Consider the following 18,176-nt stretch of genomic DNA (forward strand, 5'->3'; position numbering starts at 1 on the left):
GGTCTTATGTTTTTGAAACATCAGTGCAAGGAAAGGCAATACAGGTATAAATGAGCCTGTTTTTTTTTTCCCCCTAAAATGTTAACAGAGACATTTATTGCATATGTTTTAATACAAAGAGTTATTTTTTCTCTACTCAAATTTCCTTACTAGTTAAAACTAAAGAGCATTTTTTAGGATTAAAAACTGATGAGAGATAAATAAATAAATAAATAAATAAATAAATAAATAAATAAGAAACCTCTTCTAAAAAAAAAAGATGATGAGAGGTATAATAGCTTTATTTTTATGTAAGATTGATAATATGATTGTAATAAGGAGATTAAACATAGCTTCATTTTTGCATATCAGTCTTATGATTTCTCCAGAACAGTGGATATTCAGAATTCAATGTCTTCTTGAATAACCCTTGAAATTCCACCTTCTGATTTGCTTTGAAGACTGACCCAACTAAGTCGGAACTATGGCTCTCCAGAAATTTTATTTGTGATCTCCTGATTAATTATTAACAAAGTCCCAAGAGGTGTTTACTATGGCTATACCATTTTAAGTGTTGACTTGAACTTATTAGGAGAACTCTAAAAAAGTCTTTTTAGTTTATAAATACTATTTTTGTGAAATATGCAGAGAACACTGAGCCTGAAAGATCTCCAAATAGACTTCTATAAATAGCATTTTCAGCAGCACTTTGAGATTCCTATTGAGTCTTCCAGTTGTTTCATATTGACTAGGGAGGGCAGTGCAGAATTCAGGGCTCCACAAGACCACCCTTACTTGTGATACCAGTTGCAAATTTGGAGGCCCCAGGCCCACTCTGAGGTTCAATAATTTGCTAGAAGGACTCACTGAAAGCTATAGTAGTCCCCCCTTATCTGACTGGTATATGTTCTAAGACCCCTAGTGGATGCCTGAAACTGCAGACTACTGAACTCTATGTTTACTATATTTTTTCCTATACATACATACCTATGACAGTGTTTAATTTATAAATTAAGCATTGTAAGAGATTACCAATAATTATTAGTAAAATAGAACAATTGTAACATACTGTAATAAAAGTTAATGTGAATGAGGTCTCTCTCAAAATGTCTTACTGTACTGTACTCACCTTTTTACTTAAAGGAAGCATTTTATAGCTTTTTTTTGGCATATCCGAATTGCCAGCATCACTGCTCTTGAGCTTTGGGGCCATTATGAAGCACAGTCAGGGTGACTTGAACACAAACACTGTGATACCGTGACAGTTGATATGATAAACCTGACAGCTACTAAGTGACTCACAGGCAGGTAGTGTACACAGCATGGATACACTGGACAAAGGGATGATTCACGTCCTGGGTGGAATGGTGCAGGATGGCATGAGATTTCATCATGCTACTCAAAACAGCATGCAACTCAAAACTTGCGAATTATTTATTTCAGGGATTTTTTATTTAATATTTTTGGACTGCAGTTGACTGTGGGTAACTGAAACTGTGAAAAGCAAAACCGTGGTTTAAGGGGGAGCTACTGTATACTCATTGTAACATTTTATTGCAGCAAAAGGATTTAGGTTAAAATTAGCCAATGGAAGAGATGTATGGGACAGAATCAGGAGAGTTCCAAACTCAGAGCTTCCAATTGTCCTCTCCCAGCAGAGTCATGGGTAGCGTTAATCTCTCCTGGCAACAATACCCACAGAGTATTGCCAAGCAGAGAAGCAAGCTCACTTGAGCCTTGGTGTCCGGAGTTTTTCACTGGGCTCTGTCACATAGACATGGTTGGCTGCCTACAGGTAAATGGCTGGATTCAGTCTCCAGCCTCTCCAGAGGTTGGGATCATACTACATGACCCAGAGCACCCACCATAAATCATATTGTTAGACTCTTTGGCATGGTCAAGGCTCCCCTAAGACACTCATCAGTCAGGACATTCCAGAGGTGTAGGGATATATACCTCCTAGGAGCCAAAGGCAAAGGCCAGACCTTTCTTTGGTCAAGGTTAACCAAAGAGATAGGGTTTTTCTCACTGTTAGTTTCTGTCTCAATAATTGGTTTTAATTTCATCTTTCATATTCCTTTTGCTAATTTTACAGGCCAGAGGAAAAAAGCGACAAAAAGGATGGTTTCCCGCCAGCCATGTTAAACTTTTGGGTCCAAGTAGTGAAAGAACTACACCTGCCTTTCATCCTGGTATGGAATGGGTTAACTTGCATTTCATCTGAGAGAAGTTTTGTTAAAACTCACCAACTTCTTAGATTAGCTAACTCTGAAAAATATGACCTCTGCCTAAAAGTATGTTACAATGAGAACTTTTCTTTTTTTTTTTTTTGATAACTTCTTTTCTAAAAAATTCTGCTTAGAAACAGCCAGCTGTTTAGTGATACTTGAACCATTTCACTCCATACAGTTTTCAAAGTGGAATTACTGTACTATCATATTCAAAGTGAAGCAGTTCATTTGGATTTTTAACTGTAGTTTGGAGATTCTTGTTTTTGTAAAACAGGGATTGGGGAAGGAAGCGGGGGAGAGAGCCGCTGAAGGGAAATTTTAGGCTACTTTTAACACTTAGTATTAGAGTAATTTAAATCCTAGAGGAGTTTTGACTTGTGATCCTTGTGGGAATAATTAATTTGTTACATTTGTTGTTTTGTTCTTGTTCTATAGTGTGTCAGGTGATTGCTATGTATGACTATGTAGCGAATAATGAGGACGAGCTAAATTTCTCCAAGGGACAACTTATCAATGTTTTGAACAAAGATGATCCTGACTGGTGGCAAGGCGAAATCAGTGGGGTGACTGGTCTCTTCCCTTCAAACTATGTTAAGATGACGACAGATTCAGATCCAAGTCAACAGTGTGAGTAATAGCAAACTTTTTACCTCTTCGACTAGTGCAAAAGCTTTAATATGCAGCACTGCATTTATTACTGTTCTTCATCAGATATTAAAGTCAGTTAGCAAATGATACATTGATTTAATGTTTAAAGTAAGAAAATGCAAAAGGAAACTTTTCAGAAGATCAGAAGTTATACTGCTTTATTTTAAATGCTTTTTTTCTTAGCTTCAGGCCTTACTATTAGACTGTATCTGAAAATTGTATGATTCTTCTGTGGGTTCTTTGGTATGAAAGCAGTCTATACTGCAGTTTCCCTTTACCACCCTGCTTTTTCAGCATCCAATGATCTTTTTCAGCTTAATAAAGAGTAGCTAGTAATTTCCTTATTTACTATTAAGAATTACCCTTTTAGTATACAGGTGCTATTAATTTTGCCATCTTCCTATTTATTTCCCACATATTTACACATTATCTAGGTTAGAAGAAAATTTAAAACCTGTTTAAATTGTTTTCAAAACTGTCATTAGGTGATTTTTTTAGAAGATACCTCATCCATAAGAGATACATAAATCAATATCTATTTCACTATTTTTGGAACAAGGATCCAGATCTCAAAAGTGTAGTATCTGGTGTTATATAAAATTACCTCTTGGCAATTACCCAGCCTTTCTTATATTTGACAATAAACATACGTTAATAATAAATTAAAGAATAAATAGTACTTGAAAATAGTTTTTACCTTTATAAAATGGATTCCACTTTTCCCCATCCTTTTGATTTCTTTTTGCTTAAAAAAAATACATCATTCTTGTGAAATTATCTAAAACATTTAGCCTTTCATTTTAATTTAATTTCTGAGAACATATAATTGGTAACCCAGCCAAAACTGAGATATGATTCAGTGCTAGTATTATGAATTTATTTTATACTATAATTTTGAAATATTTGTGCATTATTTTCACTTCGGAGCTTCATCCTGGGAGAAGACTGTCCTTTAGATAAAGCAACTAAATTTCCCAATTTCGAGGTGAGAGGAGTCCAGTTTTTTATGCTTTGAACAGTCTCGAAAATTTCTCAGGGTTTCAGGAGAAGTAGTAAAGAAAATTACAACAACTTGGGTTACCTAAATGAATGACCATTTTAAGCTCTGCTGATGGCTTGACAGTTTTTAGTGCTTGCCAGTTTATCTTATTAGAAATACCTGAGGTGCCTGAAAGAGGAAGATACTTTTCAGACCTACTGGGTCTGGAAGATCTTTGGCTTTGGCTAGTGATTCTTGGAAGCATTCCAGTGTCAGTACATTTGGCTTCTATAGTGTCTCTGATGTCAATTGATGGTTTTCCAAATGTGTTTTGTTGTTGTTATTGTTGTTTATCTTGTTTTCCAGTGATGGAACACTTTTTTCCAATTAAGTCTTCTATAATAGGGAATATAAAGAACAAATAAAAGCTGTTCCAATTAAGTCTTTTTTCCAATTAAGTCTTCTATAACAGGGGATATAAAGAACAAATAAAAGCTGTTCTAAAGGAAAAACAGCCAGGCATGTATGAGTCAGTAAAAACCAGTTAGATTTTAGGTAATCATTTGTGTTTCTTGGGCCCTTAGAAGTCTTATTTTTATTCTATTATGCAATTAGGATACAGTCGTGTTCCACATAATGACATTTTGGTCAACAACAGATTGCACATGTGATGGTGGTATACCATATAGCTTAGATGTGCAGTAGACTATGCCATCTAGGTTTGTGTAAGTGCACCCTATGATGTTTGCACAACAACAAAATCACCTAATGATACATTTCTCAGAACGTATCCCCATCGTTAAGCAGTGTGTGACTGTATTGTTTAAAGGTTGAGAATAGTAATAATTCAAATTTATTTAGTTGATGTTGCATGTTATTAGTCAAATTTTTTTCTCACCCACTTAATTTGCTTTATGTTCATTTTATTCCTCATTTTTCTTTTTATAGGACCCAATGTTGTCTTCCAGTGTGAAAGCACCCCAGAGACCCACTATCCAAGTTTGACTCTAGCGTGGAGGCAGGGCAGGCAGCCCTGATCAAATATCTCTTACACAATCCATTCACTTCGTTTGAATGTTAGAGCCACTTGTGATTATTTCTTTGTGTTTCTAATTTACAGTTAAAATTTATTTGTAACAAATTAAAGGATAGTGGGTCTTTGTGTGGCTTTCCCTGCTGTTCACTCTGGCATCTTTTAACTTTTTTTTTTTAATTTGGTAATTGTGGGTCATTAGCATGCACATTGAGTTTGCCCTTACATGGTGGGAATTCAAACACACAAAGACCCACTATTTGCACAAACTATTCTTGCTGGTTTGGAATGGGTTGCCATGCTTTTTTAACGTTATTGCAACATGTATACTCATTACAGAATTCAGATAAAATTTGCTTATGTTTTGCTGTTATGTTTGATCTAATCCTAATCACAGTGAGCTCTTAATTGGTTCAATATGTGATTTTTTCCCCAAATATGCACTGTTTACTTTATTATTTTCTAATACGCCGCTATTCAGTATTTAAGATTGCAAAAGGCCAAGAACTGGAAATAACGTTTTCTCTATTTTCTGTGTATTTTGGGGTGGGAGCAATTAGCTTTGGGGGCGCTTTTCTTATCTCATAAGAGGAAAATGACCTGCCCCATCCATATGTGTAGAGTGGGATGTCTTTCCTCTGTTTGAGGTGCCCAGGAATGGCCCTGTACTGGGGTAGTTCCCTGGGGACTTTTGTATGCTCTGGGCTAATCCTGCAGCAATTAGTTGTTACTTCTTCATTGATGACCTAAAAGTGTATTATTTTTGAGGAATGAAATCATTGATGGTGAAATATGAAACCTTTCCTAGCTTAGAGTTTTTATATCTATAATATATTTCAAAGTCAATGTTACCTATTTTAATTAGGTGACTACATGTCCCAGGTCACAAAAAGACACTGGTCGACATTGTTCTTAATGTGTTTAGTAAAGATCATAAGGAGTCCTTGAAGAGTTTGAATGCCCCTGAAGCAGGCATACAGACTCTGTCTAGTCAAGAATGAATTTGAGTGAAGGAGAGATGTGTGAGAGCTGGTGTTCCTCTCTGTCCATGAAGCTGCTTTGAGGCCAGAGACTGACTTTACCATTCAGAATTTTCTGGCTGTTATCTATTCTTCAACCGCATTGGCTACTTTGGCATAGGATTTTACTTCTTTTTCTTGTATGGAAAACACTTTAAAGATAATAAACATTATAAACTGATAAATGTGAGAGTACTTAGCTGAAACAAAAAGGAGTTTTAGTGGACAGTATTAAACTGTATTTGAAAATCAATGAAAAGTTTATGCAATTTAAAATGTTTACAAACTGCAGTGCAATCTACTATTTATGAATGTCAAAGTAGTATCAGGAAAAGTGTACATACAATCACAGAGTCCTATTTCCTCAAGAGTTCTTTAAGAAGAGTAAAATACAGTTTTATATCTCTGAGTTTAAGTTAGAGGCATATTTTGTGCAATATTTATGTTAATGTGCCTACACATTATGAATGAATCATTTCAGTCATACATTACCTAAATCTTAACTTTTTACGACACTTGAGAGTCAACAGTTTAGTTAAAACTTCACAAAGTTCAAATGTCTGTGTTTCAAAATACTTCCCATTATTGGAATGTGTGGTGATAGGTATGTGTACTCCCTGGGGTTGGTATTTGTAGTTATTAGACCACCTCAATTTTCAGCATTTGGCATCATCGTGATGCTTTTCTAGGAAAGCAATAATACCACTTTACAGGTGGGCTAACAGATTCGTCTGCAGTCACTAAAGGACACAGTACAAAGATTGACTCCTTGTGAGTTCAGCTGATCTTCCAAACTGCACACATTTCTTGGTCTTGCGTTTTATGTTCTGAACTTTCTGCTTTTGCACCCTTTTTGGGTGCAGATTAAGGACAGTTACTTTAAGTCCATTTTAAACCCTGACATTAGAAATCAGACCACTGCTAATTAGCCACATGATCTGGTATAATATTTTCTCTTTATGATTTTGCATTTGGACTTATACACTGATAAATTATTTCAAAGGTATTTTTATAGCTCAAATCATTTCACTTTTACACTGACAAATATAGATTATTAAGAATGTCATTCGGGTAGAGCTTAGCATCTATAATCAATTTGAAAATAACGTATTTACCAGGTACCTATGGACTGAATCACATAATGGCATATTTATGCTGAATATTGGTCTGGAAAACATACTTGCTGTATTTGCTGAAATACCTCTCTTTGTGTAGGTATTTTGTTGCATATTTGAGAGAAAGCTAAAAGTAAAATATGACATATAATAATAACCTGTCCTTAAAAGTGCATGCAATACCTCGGATTCAGCCATGTATTTACTCTCTTCTTCATCAGTATAAGAGGCAGCTTTCCCTTTGCTTAGAAAGCAACATTAGAAGGAAAGAGTTTATCAGGGACACAGAATTTTAAAATGGGAACACAATGGAATAAATCTGAATTCTGTAGGAGGTAAAGTTTATTTAAAAGTTGTAATATGTGATAATCATTTTAAAAATATGTGATTAAATCTGATGGGTTTTCCAGCAATGAAAAAATCAATTCTAAAACCAAAGCTGATTTTTTAGAAAAATAGGAAAATTTAAATCAACCCATTGTAGAATTTTCTCTAAAACTTTATCTCAAAAAGTTATGTAAAAATAATAGAACTATTAAAACATTGTAACTGCTATTTTAGTGTTTTAAAATACAATGTAAATACTGATAGTTTAAAATAAAGAAAGTGGGAAAAGTGGAGAAAGAAATGCCAACCCCCATCCAAAAGCTTTATTTGCCAAATTTTCTTAGAATGAATTTTACCAAGTTACAAATCCTTGTAAATAGAATCTATAATGGAAATACTGAGAGACTTTTATCTAAAGTGGCATTGTTGGATGCTGCTGTGATGCTACTGTAATGTAATAAATTATTAAATTGTTGCGAAGTGCTGTTTTTTGCCTTAAACTTTTATTTTGTGTGTCTTGAAAACTATAGTGTTAAGGGTATTAAAATTGTGCAAATGCTAGGCACGCTTGGCATGAGGTAACCTGTTTTTATTTTTACAAAATTGTAATATAACTATGCAAGTGTGTTTATTAAAAGGACACAAACTACATTACTTGTATTGTGTATTTCTTTGGAAGCATCCTTTAAAACTTATTTTTAATTGTTTCTATGTAGTCATGATTGAATTGCTTTGGAATTTCTCTCTGTCCTTAATGTAGTCTCTGTGTACAGGTCATTGTTTTATATCACAGGGGACAAAATAAATTTTTAAGTGGTCAAGGTTGAAGTAGTTTTATCTGAGACAATCATATGTATCTCAAAAGCAAAAGAAATTTTGATTTGAAGGTAAAAGAAAATCTAGGATCTAGGATAATAATAAACTACTACAATTTCTACTCCAACTTTTTTCTAAAATGATTGGAAAGAACTTACAAGTTAATAGTCATTCATTGCAAATGTAGTTAAGATATTTTTAGTACAAAATAAGAGCATATAAAAGAAACTGCAGTGAATGTTTGGGTGCACTAGAGTTAAACAGAGTATTACGAGATGCAGTCAAACAATATGGTGAATGTTTAAATATTACAGTAAAAGACACAAAAAAGACATAAAAAAATTTATTACAGTAAAAGATACATTGCCATTAATCCCCTTCAAAATACTCCCCTCGCTTCCAACACACGTCTCCCATCGTTCCTGCCACTTTCTGAAGCGGTTCTGGACGTCCTCTTTCGTGAGTGTCTTCAGTTGCACCGTCATGGCTGCCTCCATGTCCTGAATCGATTCAAAATGTTCACCTTTCGTAGTCATTTTGACTTTGGGGAAGAGCCAGAAGTTGTATAGTACCAGATCTGGTGAATAAGGTGGATGAGGACACATTGTAATATTTTTATTTGACAGAAATTGCCAAACCAGGAGCAATGTTTGACATGGAGCCTTTACATTGTGATTACAAAATATGGTGAATGCTGCTGCTGAGTGCCATCCCACCGAAAGGCAGGGATCTTCAATACGGGAAGCAGCAGATCGAACCTTAGAACAGTGTGTGACAAGTTCCAACTTGTTCAGTGCAATCAGTCAGGTGTGAGCTACGGTTGAGCGAAGGTGTGTTTTAAAGTGTGCCGTAAATCATCTTACATCATGACAATGCTCTGTGTCACACATCACTTCTGGATGACAATTTCTGTCAAAAACATTGCAGTATGTTCTCATCCACCTTATTCACCAGATCTGGCACCATGCGACTTCTGGCTCTTCCCCAAAGAATCAAAATGATTCAGGACATCGAGGGGACCACGACAGTGCAACTAGAGACACAAAAGAGGACTTGCTTCAGAAAATGGCAAGGATGATGGGATAAGCATGTTCGAAGCGAAGGGGAGTATTTCGAGGGAGATTAATGGCAATGTGTCTTTTACTGGAATAAATTTTTTTTTATTTAAACAGTCACAGTATTTTTTATCACACCTCGTACACTTAAGTAATCAAGTTGGTTTTACCTTGAGTGTAAAAAATATGAATCAAAATGCAACCCATCCATCAATGTCTGGCATAAATAACCTTTTTCCAAAGAAACCTTCCCTCGTCTCTGGAAGGTCGTTCAACTAACGTGTATTGAGTATTTGCATAAGGCCAAGCAGTGTACTAAGTGCTGAGAACATGAAAATGAGCGTCATATGGTCCTAGCCTCAGGGAGTACCTAGCTCTGTGAGAGGCCCAGGCACATAAGCGGATAATTATAAAACAACATGCTAAGTAAGCACAATGATAGGTATTTCCTGGACACCAAGAGTACAGAGGAGGAATATGTAATTCAACCAAAGATTGGTGAATTAGAGAAAAGGTTTGAGAAGGTAACCTCTAGATCCTAAGATAAGTAGGAGTAACCAGATTTCAGGGTGGGGTGGTGGAGAGTCTGATAAAGACAGGAAACAGCATGGGTGCAGGTGGAGAGGTCTGATGATAAGCAGTTCCTTTTTGTCAGAGGGGACTGCAAAGCCTGGAACAGTGAAAGTGGAGGCTGGGAGACACCAAGGGCTAAGTCAGATTCTCTAGCTTGGCTGCTCATTGGGATCACCTGGAAAGCTTTCAAAAGATATTGATGCTTGAGTCCTGATTTAAATGGCCTCAAGTGTGCCCTGGGATTTTTTTATAGCTCCCCAGATGATTCTGATAGGAAGCAAGGTGGAGAAAAGATGATGAAACAGAGTTAAGAATTGTTTGAGGAGAAATTGGCAGGAGTTGGGGATTGGTGGGATGTGTGCAAGTGGAAAAGTCCATATCTTGGTGATAAGGTGAAGTAATGGTGCCACCACCTGCAGTAAAGAATCAGAGATCAGGGGAGAAGATGAGTTTGGTTTTGACCACAAAGTATCTGTGAGACATTCAGATAGAATTGTCCAACAGGCAGTCAGATATAATTAAGATACACCGCATCTGATGTATATCAGCTGGTGGAATGAATATGGATCGTTGTCAAGCCAGTAAAAGTAAATGAGATTACTTGTGGAGAAAGTCAGACCTTTGAAGATATCAGCAGTTAAGGCTTGGATAGCAAAAGGAACCCATGGAGACAGGAAATAGGTTCCAGGAGAATGAAGAGATTGCTGTGCTAATATTGCCACCATTTTTATAAAATAATGAAGTCTGGCTGTGCAACCATTGCTCATACCAGTAAAAAAGGAAAGTGCTTTCTATTGAGCACCTATTAGTCTAGGTACTTTTCTAACGTCCTCAAATGTATTACCTCATTATTATTTTCTTTTCACAGATAGGAAAATGAAAACACAAAGAGGTTAAGTAACTTGACTAAGGTTACATAGCTAACAGGTTGTGAGCTGGGTTCAAACCCAAGTGGTCTGGCTCCAGAGTCCATGCTCTTAACCTCTATACAAATGAAGAGCTAATATTGCCACCATTTTTATAATAATGAGGTTCCTGCAGTACAACCACCACTTGAACCAATGAAAAAAGGAAAAATCAGGCTGTACAGTGCTTTCTCTATGTAAAAAGTATACACAGAGAAGAGACCAGGGGGCAAGGACTAAATAATAAACAAGGACAAAAATCTGTAAGAATAGTATCCAGAAAGAGAAAGCTGAACATAATCAGTGTTTTTCAGTAACAGGTTTACTGAGATATGATTTATATACCATACGATTCCCCCAAGTCTGTAATTCAGTGGTTTTTGTATATTCACAGAGTTGTGTAATCATTACCACAGTCAATTACAGAACGTTTTCATCCCCTCAGAAAGAAACCCTGTATCCTTTGCTACCACTCTCCTGTCTTCCTGTGCACCCCTCCTCCAGCCCTAAGCAACCACTAATAACCTACTTACTGTCACCATAGGTTTGCCTATTCTGGACATATCATGAAATGGGGTCGTAAAATGTGCGAGGCTTTTGTGTTTGGCTTATTTAACGTAGCATAGTGTTTTCAAGGTTCATCCATTTTGTAGTACATATCAATATTTCATTCCTTTTTATGGTCAAATAATACTCTGTCATACAAATATACCGAATTTTGTTTTTCCATTCATTAGTTAATGTACATTTGGGTTGTTTCTACTTTTTCACTATTAAAAGCAATGCTACTATGAACATTTTTGTGTACAAGTTTTGTGTGATTCTGTATTTTATTAGTCTTGAGTTCATACCTAGGTGTGGAATTACTGAGTCAAATGGTAATTCTGTGTTTAACTTTTCAAGGAACTGCCAGTCTATCTTTCCATCATTTTATATTCCCATCAGCAGTGTACGAGGGTTTCTATTTCTCCACATCCTTGCCACCACTTCTTATTATCTGACTTTTCGTTATACCCATCCTTCTGGGTGTGAAGTGACATCTCATTGTGGTTTTGATTACATCTCTTCAGTAACTAATGATATAGACCATCTTCTCATGGGCTTTTTGGCCATTTATGTGTCCTCTTTGGAGAAATGCATATTCAGAGCTTTTCCCCATTTTTTAAATTGGGTAGTTTGTCCTCATAATCACTTTTTAAACTTTGTTTTAAACAAGAGCAACAAATTTTGAATGATGTGCTTAAGAGAGTTGTCTTAATGCTGTTGTCAAAAGGGAAAATCACTTAATGAGAAAGGTAAAATGAGCGTGGTGGGAGGGTTACTTTGATTCCTGTCTCTACACGCTCACCCCTCTGAGCCTCATCGGTGTAATGACGCTAGTGACTCATACATTGCAGATGAGACATAAGGGATTTTTGAAGCACTAGTTCAATGTCTAATACACAGATACTAGAAATAACAGCTAACAGTTACTAAGCATTTCCTGTGCACCGAGAGGTAGACTAAGCACTTTGGGTGTGTCTCTGGATTAGTAATGGGTAGAGTTGGGACTCAAGTCCAGATCTGACTCCAAAGCTTGTTCTCTTAGCCATCCCCATGCTGCTTGCCACTAGCTAGGAGCGCCTGTTGCTCCACATCACAAAAGCAGAACAATCATCAGTTAATTCCAAGATATAGGTAAGAAAAGAGTAAAGAGAATTAACTGCTTTGAATGAATCCAGGCTGGTCAAGTTATATTTCAAGGTACTGGGAGGACCTGTTCCTGGAATCCCTGGGTCCCCCAGTGGTCATGTCAGCCACTATAAAATCCGAATCAGGCAGCGCTATAGAATTCGTGTGTCCTAAGCTCAACATTTTGGGGCAAAATATCCAATTATGTAGTCAGAAACAAGTTGAAAATATGGGCTGTATGATCATACCGTTGGGGAAAATTAGGGATGTAGCAGGCTGTTCAATGTAATACTGAGAAAAAAAATATATGTGTGCAAGTGAGACTCCTGTTGCCCCCAAACAGTGCTGTGGTAATAGGTGCACCGATACAAAGTGCTGAAGTATATGGAACAGTGGGCTTGAAATTGGATATTAGATTCAAGCTATAATAGCATGTGGGACAGAGGGCTATATAAGAAACCAATTATGTCCCTTCAACACAATAAAGAGTTAAAGGAGAGGAAGGGCCTGGTTGACTTTTTTTGTTCTCTGGGCTAGATTTGGCATTCAGAACATTTATACTAAAACTTTTTTTCCTCTAGAATTTAGTTCAGCAAGCATAAGGCCAGGTCAAGTTTATACATGCTGTTGCAGTGTTTTGCCTTAAATAGGTTTACAGTGTAAGCACCATTTAAAATGGCCTGGCATGTCTTGATTAAGGCTTGACTCAAGAGACCTAGATGTGAGGATTTGGTAGCTCTACATCCTCCAGTGTCACTTAACCACCAGGCTTCCGACTCTCCATATATTTATGCAATAAAGATCAAAGTTGCATCAGTTATTCACAGGATTAATCAAAGGTTGTAAATTGTCATACACATGTTGGTAACAATTATGTTTATTGTTAGAATTGAAAGGTTAGTGAACATAAACTACTGTTTCGTGACATCTCTTCATAATATTTTGTATTCTGAAGAGCACATTAATTTCCTCAGTTGAACCAGTAATACAACTCTGGCAGACTAGAAGGTGATGCAGATTTCATCTTGAACTAACTGCTTTCTGAGGTCAAGTCAGCACTTTTGTCTGCATTGGGAGGTCTTTGCTGTCCTTTAGGCTTATGACATTTTATCATAGATTCAAAAGTAAAACGAGTAATTTTTTTCTTTATCCATTTATCCATCTACATCCTTTGCATTTATCAGTAGGGTTGCTTTTAAAGTTCTAGAACACTTCTATTTTCTGAAAGCCAAATAATTTGCTTTCCAGTGGTTGCAGCATTTGAAAATAACATAAACATCTTCCAGTTTTATGCTTCAAAGAGCGACCTAACACTTGATGGCAGTGAACTTGACAGGCATCAAAAAAGATACAAGAGTTTAAAAAATTGTTCAAGATTTATTTAAATTTCCAAAAACAAAATCACAAATATGTATGGCTTCATGGTGGTAGCATGATATCTGGTATATAGTTTGCACTCAGTAAATATTTGCCACGCAGATAAAGGCTATTCTTTTACAAAATGAGATATCCAGTAATTTTCTAGTGCCCTGATAAAACTTCAGTTTTAAAGGCAGTCTTCAGGAAATGCACACATCTTAGTCATCTGGATTTGCTGGTAAAATCTTGTCTTGTCACTGAGGTTGAACACAGTGAGACTGAAAACCATTATGCAATACTCTGGCTGCTTAATTTGGGCACCCAGGGAAGAACCGTGTTCAGTGGCATTGCTCTCCTCAGAAGGGACAGGGACTTTTATGGGGCTTTATGACAGTCTGAAAAAGCCCTCTGTATTGGTCACCACAAACTATCTTGTCCTTCGCCTTTTGGAATCTTCACAAATTTCTTTTTTCTTAAGCACGCCATTTACTTCTTGTTCTTGCTTGCACTGTAACTTAGAACAGTTGTTCCCAACTGTGTTTTCATATCCATTATTCATAATTTGTCTCTCAGTCTCCATATCCTAACACAGGTGTGGGGATCTTGTGGCCCAGCCCACCACTAGTTATTTTTCTAGACCTGGCCTGATAATAACCATGGGGTCTCTCTCTTTTTTTTTTTTTTAAATTCTCATTCTTTCTGTCTATCAGAAAGAACTTACCAGGAAGTTTTCATCATTTTTACTTACCACCTATAGTTAATGTCAATGTATTATTTCCCACAGTTCAGAATTTATCTTCAAATCACATCCTACTGTGTTTCCCTGAAAATAAGACCTGGCCGGAGAATCAGCTTTAATGCTTCTGTGGGAGCAAAAATTAATATAAGACCTGGTCTTATATTATGTTAGATAAGACCTGGTCTTATATTATAGTAAAATAAGCCCGGTTCTTACATTAATTTTTGCTCCAAAAGACGCAGTAGACCTGATGATCCGGCGAGGTCTTATTTTTGGGGAAGCATGGTATAAACACTTGCTGAAGACCTACTATGTATCAAACACTTGGAATATAGCAGAATATAAAAGAAACAAAACTTCCTGCCCTCTTAACTCTGACAGTTGAGTAGAGTAAGACAGAAAACAAACAAAATGAATAAGTATATAGTATCTTAGAAAAATAAAGCAGGTTAAGGAAAGGTAGTGCTGGGGAGGGAGGGATGGATACAAAGGGATTTTGGTTTTAAACAGGCTCCTCAGATAAAGTCTCCCTGAAATGGTGGCATATGAGTAAAGACTTGAAGGATGTGAGGTGTATGAGGAGGAAACCTGGAAAGTTGCTGGAAAGTCATTTTAGGCAGAGGGACCAGTACATGAAAGGGTCTCAAGCAGGAGCATGCCTGAAATGCTTGAGAACAGCATGGAAGCCAGTGTGGCTAAAAAAGAAAAAGAACAAGAGGAGGAGGAAATGAGGACAGAAGCATAACAAGGAAGATGGGAGAGACCTTTTAGGTTCTTGTGGACTGATTGGAAGAACTTTGGCTTTTGCTCTGAGTGAGAAAAACCCACTGAAGAGTTTTAATCAAAGGAGTGACATGATCTGATATGTTTTAACAGGATAGCTCTGGCTTGCTACAAGATTAAAATGAGGTGTGGAGGTGGGGAAAGGGTCAGAAGCAAGGAGACTCATTAGGAGGCTAGTTCAGTAATGAAGGATAGTGGCAGCTTGGGTCACAATGATGGTGGTGGACATGGTGAGAAGTGGTCAGATTATGGGTATATTCTGAAGAGAAACCCAACAGTTGGAGCAAATGGAGTGTAAGAAGAAGAGAAGTATCAAGGGTGTCTCCAAAGATCTTGCCCTGAGCAACCAGAGAAATGGAATTGCCATTAACTGAAGTAGAGCATAATGAAGGAGGAACAGGATGGGGAATGAAGATCAGGACTTTGGTTTTGGATATTTTACCTTTTAGATACTCACCTTTTAGATATCCAAGTGGAGATACTGAGTAGAATGTGTTTAGAACATATGGTGGAGTTCAAAGGAGATATTCAGGCTGGAGTGTATACTTGGGAGTATTACCTGTATATAGATGACATGTATGAGGTCTGACAATTAAGATTGTGAACTTGCCACCGTGCGCTTACGTTGGCAGCACTGTACAAATAGCTTGGTGAGGTTTCATAACCTTGGTATATCAGCGTCTCACAGCTGTGTTCGTGTCTACGTGTGGCGGTTCTTGCTGAGTGGCGTTCATTATTGTTGTTGCATGTTTTTATGTGCCATTGAGAGAATGTCTGAGATTAAATTAGAGCAACGGACGAACATTAAATTTCTTGTTAAACTTAGCAAGAGTGGAAGTGAAATCAGGAACATGGTAGTCCAAGGTTATGGGGATAATGCCATGAAGAAAATGGCAGTGTACAAATGGATTAAACTTTTTCAAGGGAGAGAATGCATCACCAATGAAGAGAGGTCAGGGCAGCCAATAATGAGCAGAACTGACGAAAACACTGCAAAAATTTGTCAAATTGTGCATCAAAATTGTCAGCTGACTGTGAGAAGCATAGCAGACCAAGTAAATATTGATAGAGAAGCAGGAAAATCTTAACTGAAAATATTGGCATGAGAAAAATGTGTGCAAAAATGGTCCTGAAGGAGCATACCAATGAACCAAAGCAAAGGAGAGTTGAAGTTCGCCTAGATCTCCTGGAGAGGCAAGACGATGGTTTGGACTGTGTTATCACTAGTGATGAAACATGGGTGTACCAAATACGACCCTGAAGCAAAGCGCCAAAGTGCACAATAGAAGTCAGCCAGTTCTTCATGACCAAAAATTTTCCGTCAGTCCAAATCAAAAGTCAAAATGATGTTGCTAACTTTTTTTGATATCAGAGGAAGTATTCATTATGATTTTGTACCAACTGGACAAACAGTTAACCAAGTTTACTACCATGTTTCCCCAAAAATAAGACCGGGTCTTATATTAATTTTTGCTCCAAAAGACACATTACGGCTTATGTTCAGGGGATGTCATTCTGAAAAAATCATGCTAGAGCTTATTTTCCGGTTAGGTCTTATTTTTGGGGAAACACAGATTTGGAAGTGCTGAAAAGGCTGCATGAAAAAGTTAGACGACCTGCACTTTTCACCAACAATTCATGGCTCTTGCATCACAACAATGCACCAGCTCACAGGGCACTGTCTGTGAGGGAGTTTTTAGCCAGCAAACAAATAACTGTATTGGAACACCCTCCCTATTCACCTGATCTGGCCACCCATCACTTCTTTATTTACCCGAAGATAAAGGAAATATTGAAAGGAAGACATTTTGATGACATTCAGGACATCGAGGGTAATATGATGACCATTCCAGCTCTGATTGCCATTCCAGAAAAAGAGTTCCAAAATTGCTTTGAAGGGTGGACTAGACGCTGGCATCGGTGCATAACTTCCCAAAGGAAGTACTTCAAAGGTGACCTTAGTGATATTCAGCAATGAGGTATGTAGCACTTTTTCTAGGATGAGTTCGCGAACTTTATTGTCAGAGCCCATATTATCCTATGATACAGAAAAGGTTCGCTGCATCATTGCAGCAAGTTCACAAACTTAATTGTCAGACCTCATATAGATGAACTACAATACAAATTATAGTATGTGAAGGGTTTAAATACAGACACAAACCAGTACCATCAAAACACAAAGGAGAGGCAGTCTAGGGACAAATGGGACAGAGGATGGGAAAGGTTTCCCCAAAGTAGGATCACGTGAGTCTCACGTGAAGGGTTAGTGAGATGGCTCTGTGCGGAGAAGAGGGCCTTGGACTGTGTGTAAAGTATATCACTAGGACTGAGCCCAGGCTAAGGTGGCTAAAAGGTGGGCTGCATGGTTAAAGGTAGGCAGTAGCTAGATTATGGAGACTTCTGGTACCTCGTGCTACCGAGCAAAGACTTCATCCTGCAAATAACAGAAGCCATTGAGCATTCTGTTAATTGTGAACATAACAAAAGAGTAAAAACTGTAGCAGCTGGCTGAGCTCTTCAATAAGAATACAGTGTAAGTCACAAATGCAGCCCAAATGTAATTTAAATTTTTCCAGCAGCCACATGAAAAAAAGGTGAAATTAATTTTAGTGATTATTTTACTTAACCCAGTAGTATCCATAATATCAGCATTTCAATATGCAATCAGTACAAGGATTATTAAAGCATTGTTTTACATTCTGGGGTTTTTCGTGCTCAGTCTTTGCACTTCGTGTGTATTTTGCACCTCACAGCAGCCACAGTTCAGGTGTCTACAGTCATGTGTTGCTATTGCTACCAATAGTCACATGTGCAGGAATAAAGGATGGCAACAGATGTATTTTATCCACAAACCCTAATTCCTCAGTTCTCATAAGATTCACTTCCCCTCCCCTCCAGCAAGTGGGTTCCATGGTCAATTAAGTGTTAGTGGCTCTAGGTTCAC

At 37.2% G+C, this 18,176-nt stretch overlaps 1 protein-coding gene across 13 annotated transcripts in view; it reads left to right on the top strand.

Annotated features, from left to right (window-relative positions):
• The window catches only part of ITSN2 (intersectin 2), a 122,218-nt gene that overhangs the window by 84,247 nt on the left and 19,795 nt on the right, over positions 1 to 18,176 (top strand). For 12 of the 13 annotated variants that reach the window (XM_081069455.1, XM_081069446.1, XM_081069453.1 and 9 more), the window contains 2 exons: positions 2,075 to 2,171; positions 2,646 to 2,837. In XM_081069455.1, coding sequence (XP_080925581.1) covers positions 2,075 to 2,171; positions 2,646 to 2,837 — 289 coding nt within the window. Of the gene's footprint in view, positions 1 to 2,074; positions 2,172 to 2,645; positions 2,838 to 4,785; positions 7,985 to 18,176 lie in introns of those variants that run through there. The other variant, XM_081069448.1, reaches the window with a different exon arrangement.

The sequence above is a fragment of the Rhinolophus hipposideros genome (genome assembly GCF_964194185.1).
Source record: "Rhinolophus hipposideros genome assembly, chromosome: 12".
Lineage (NCBI taxonomy): Eukaryota > Metazoa > Chordata > Mammalia > Chiroptera > Rhinolophidae > Rhinolophus > Rhinolophus hipposideros.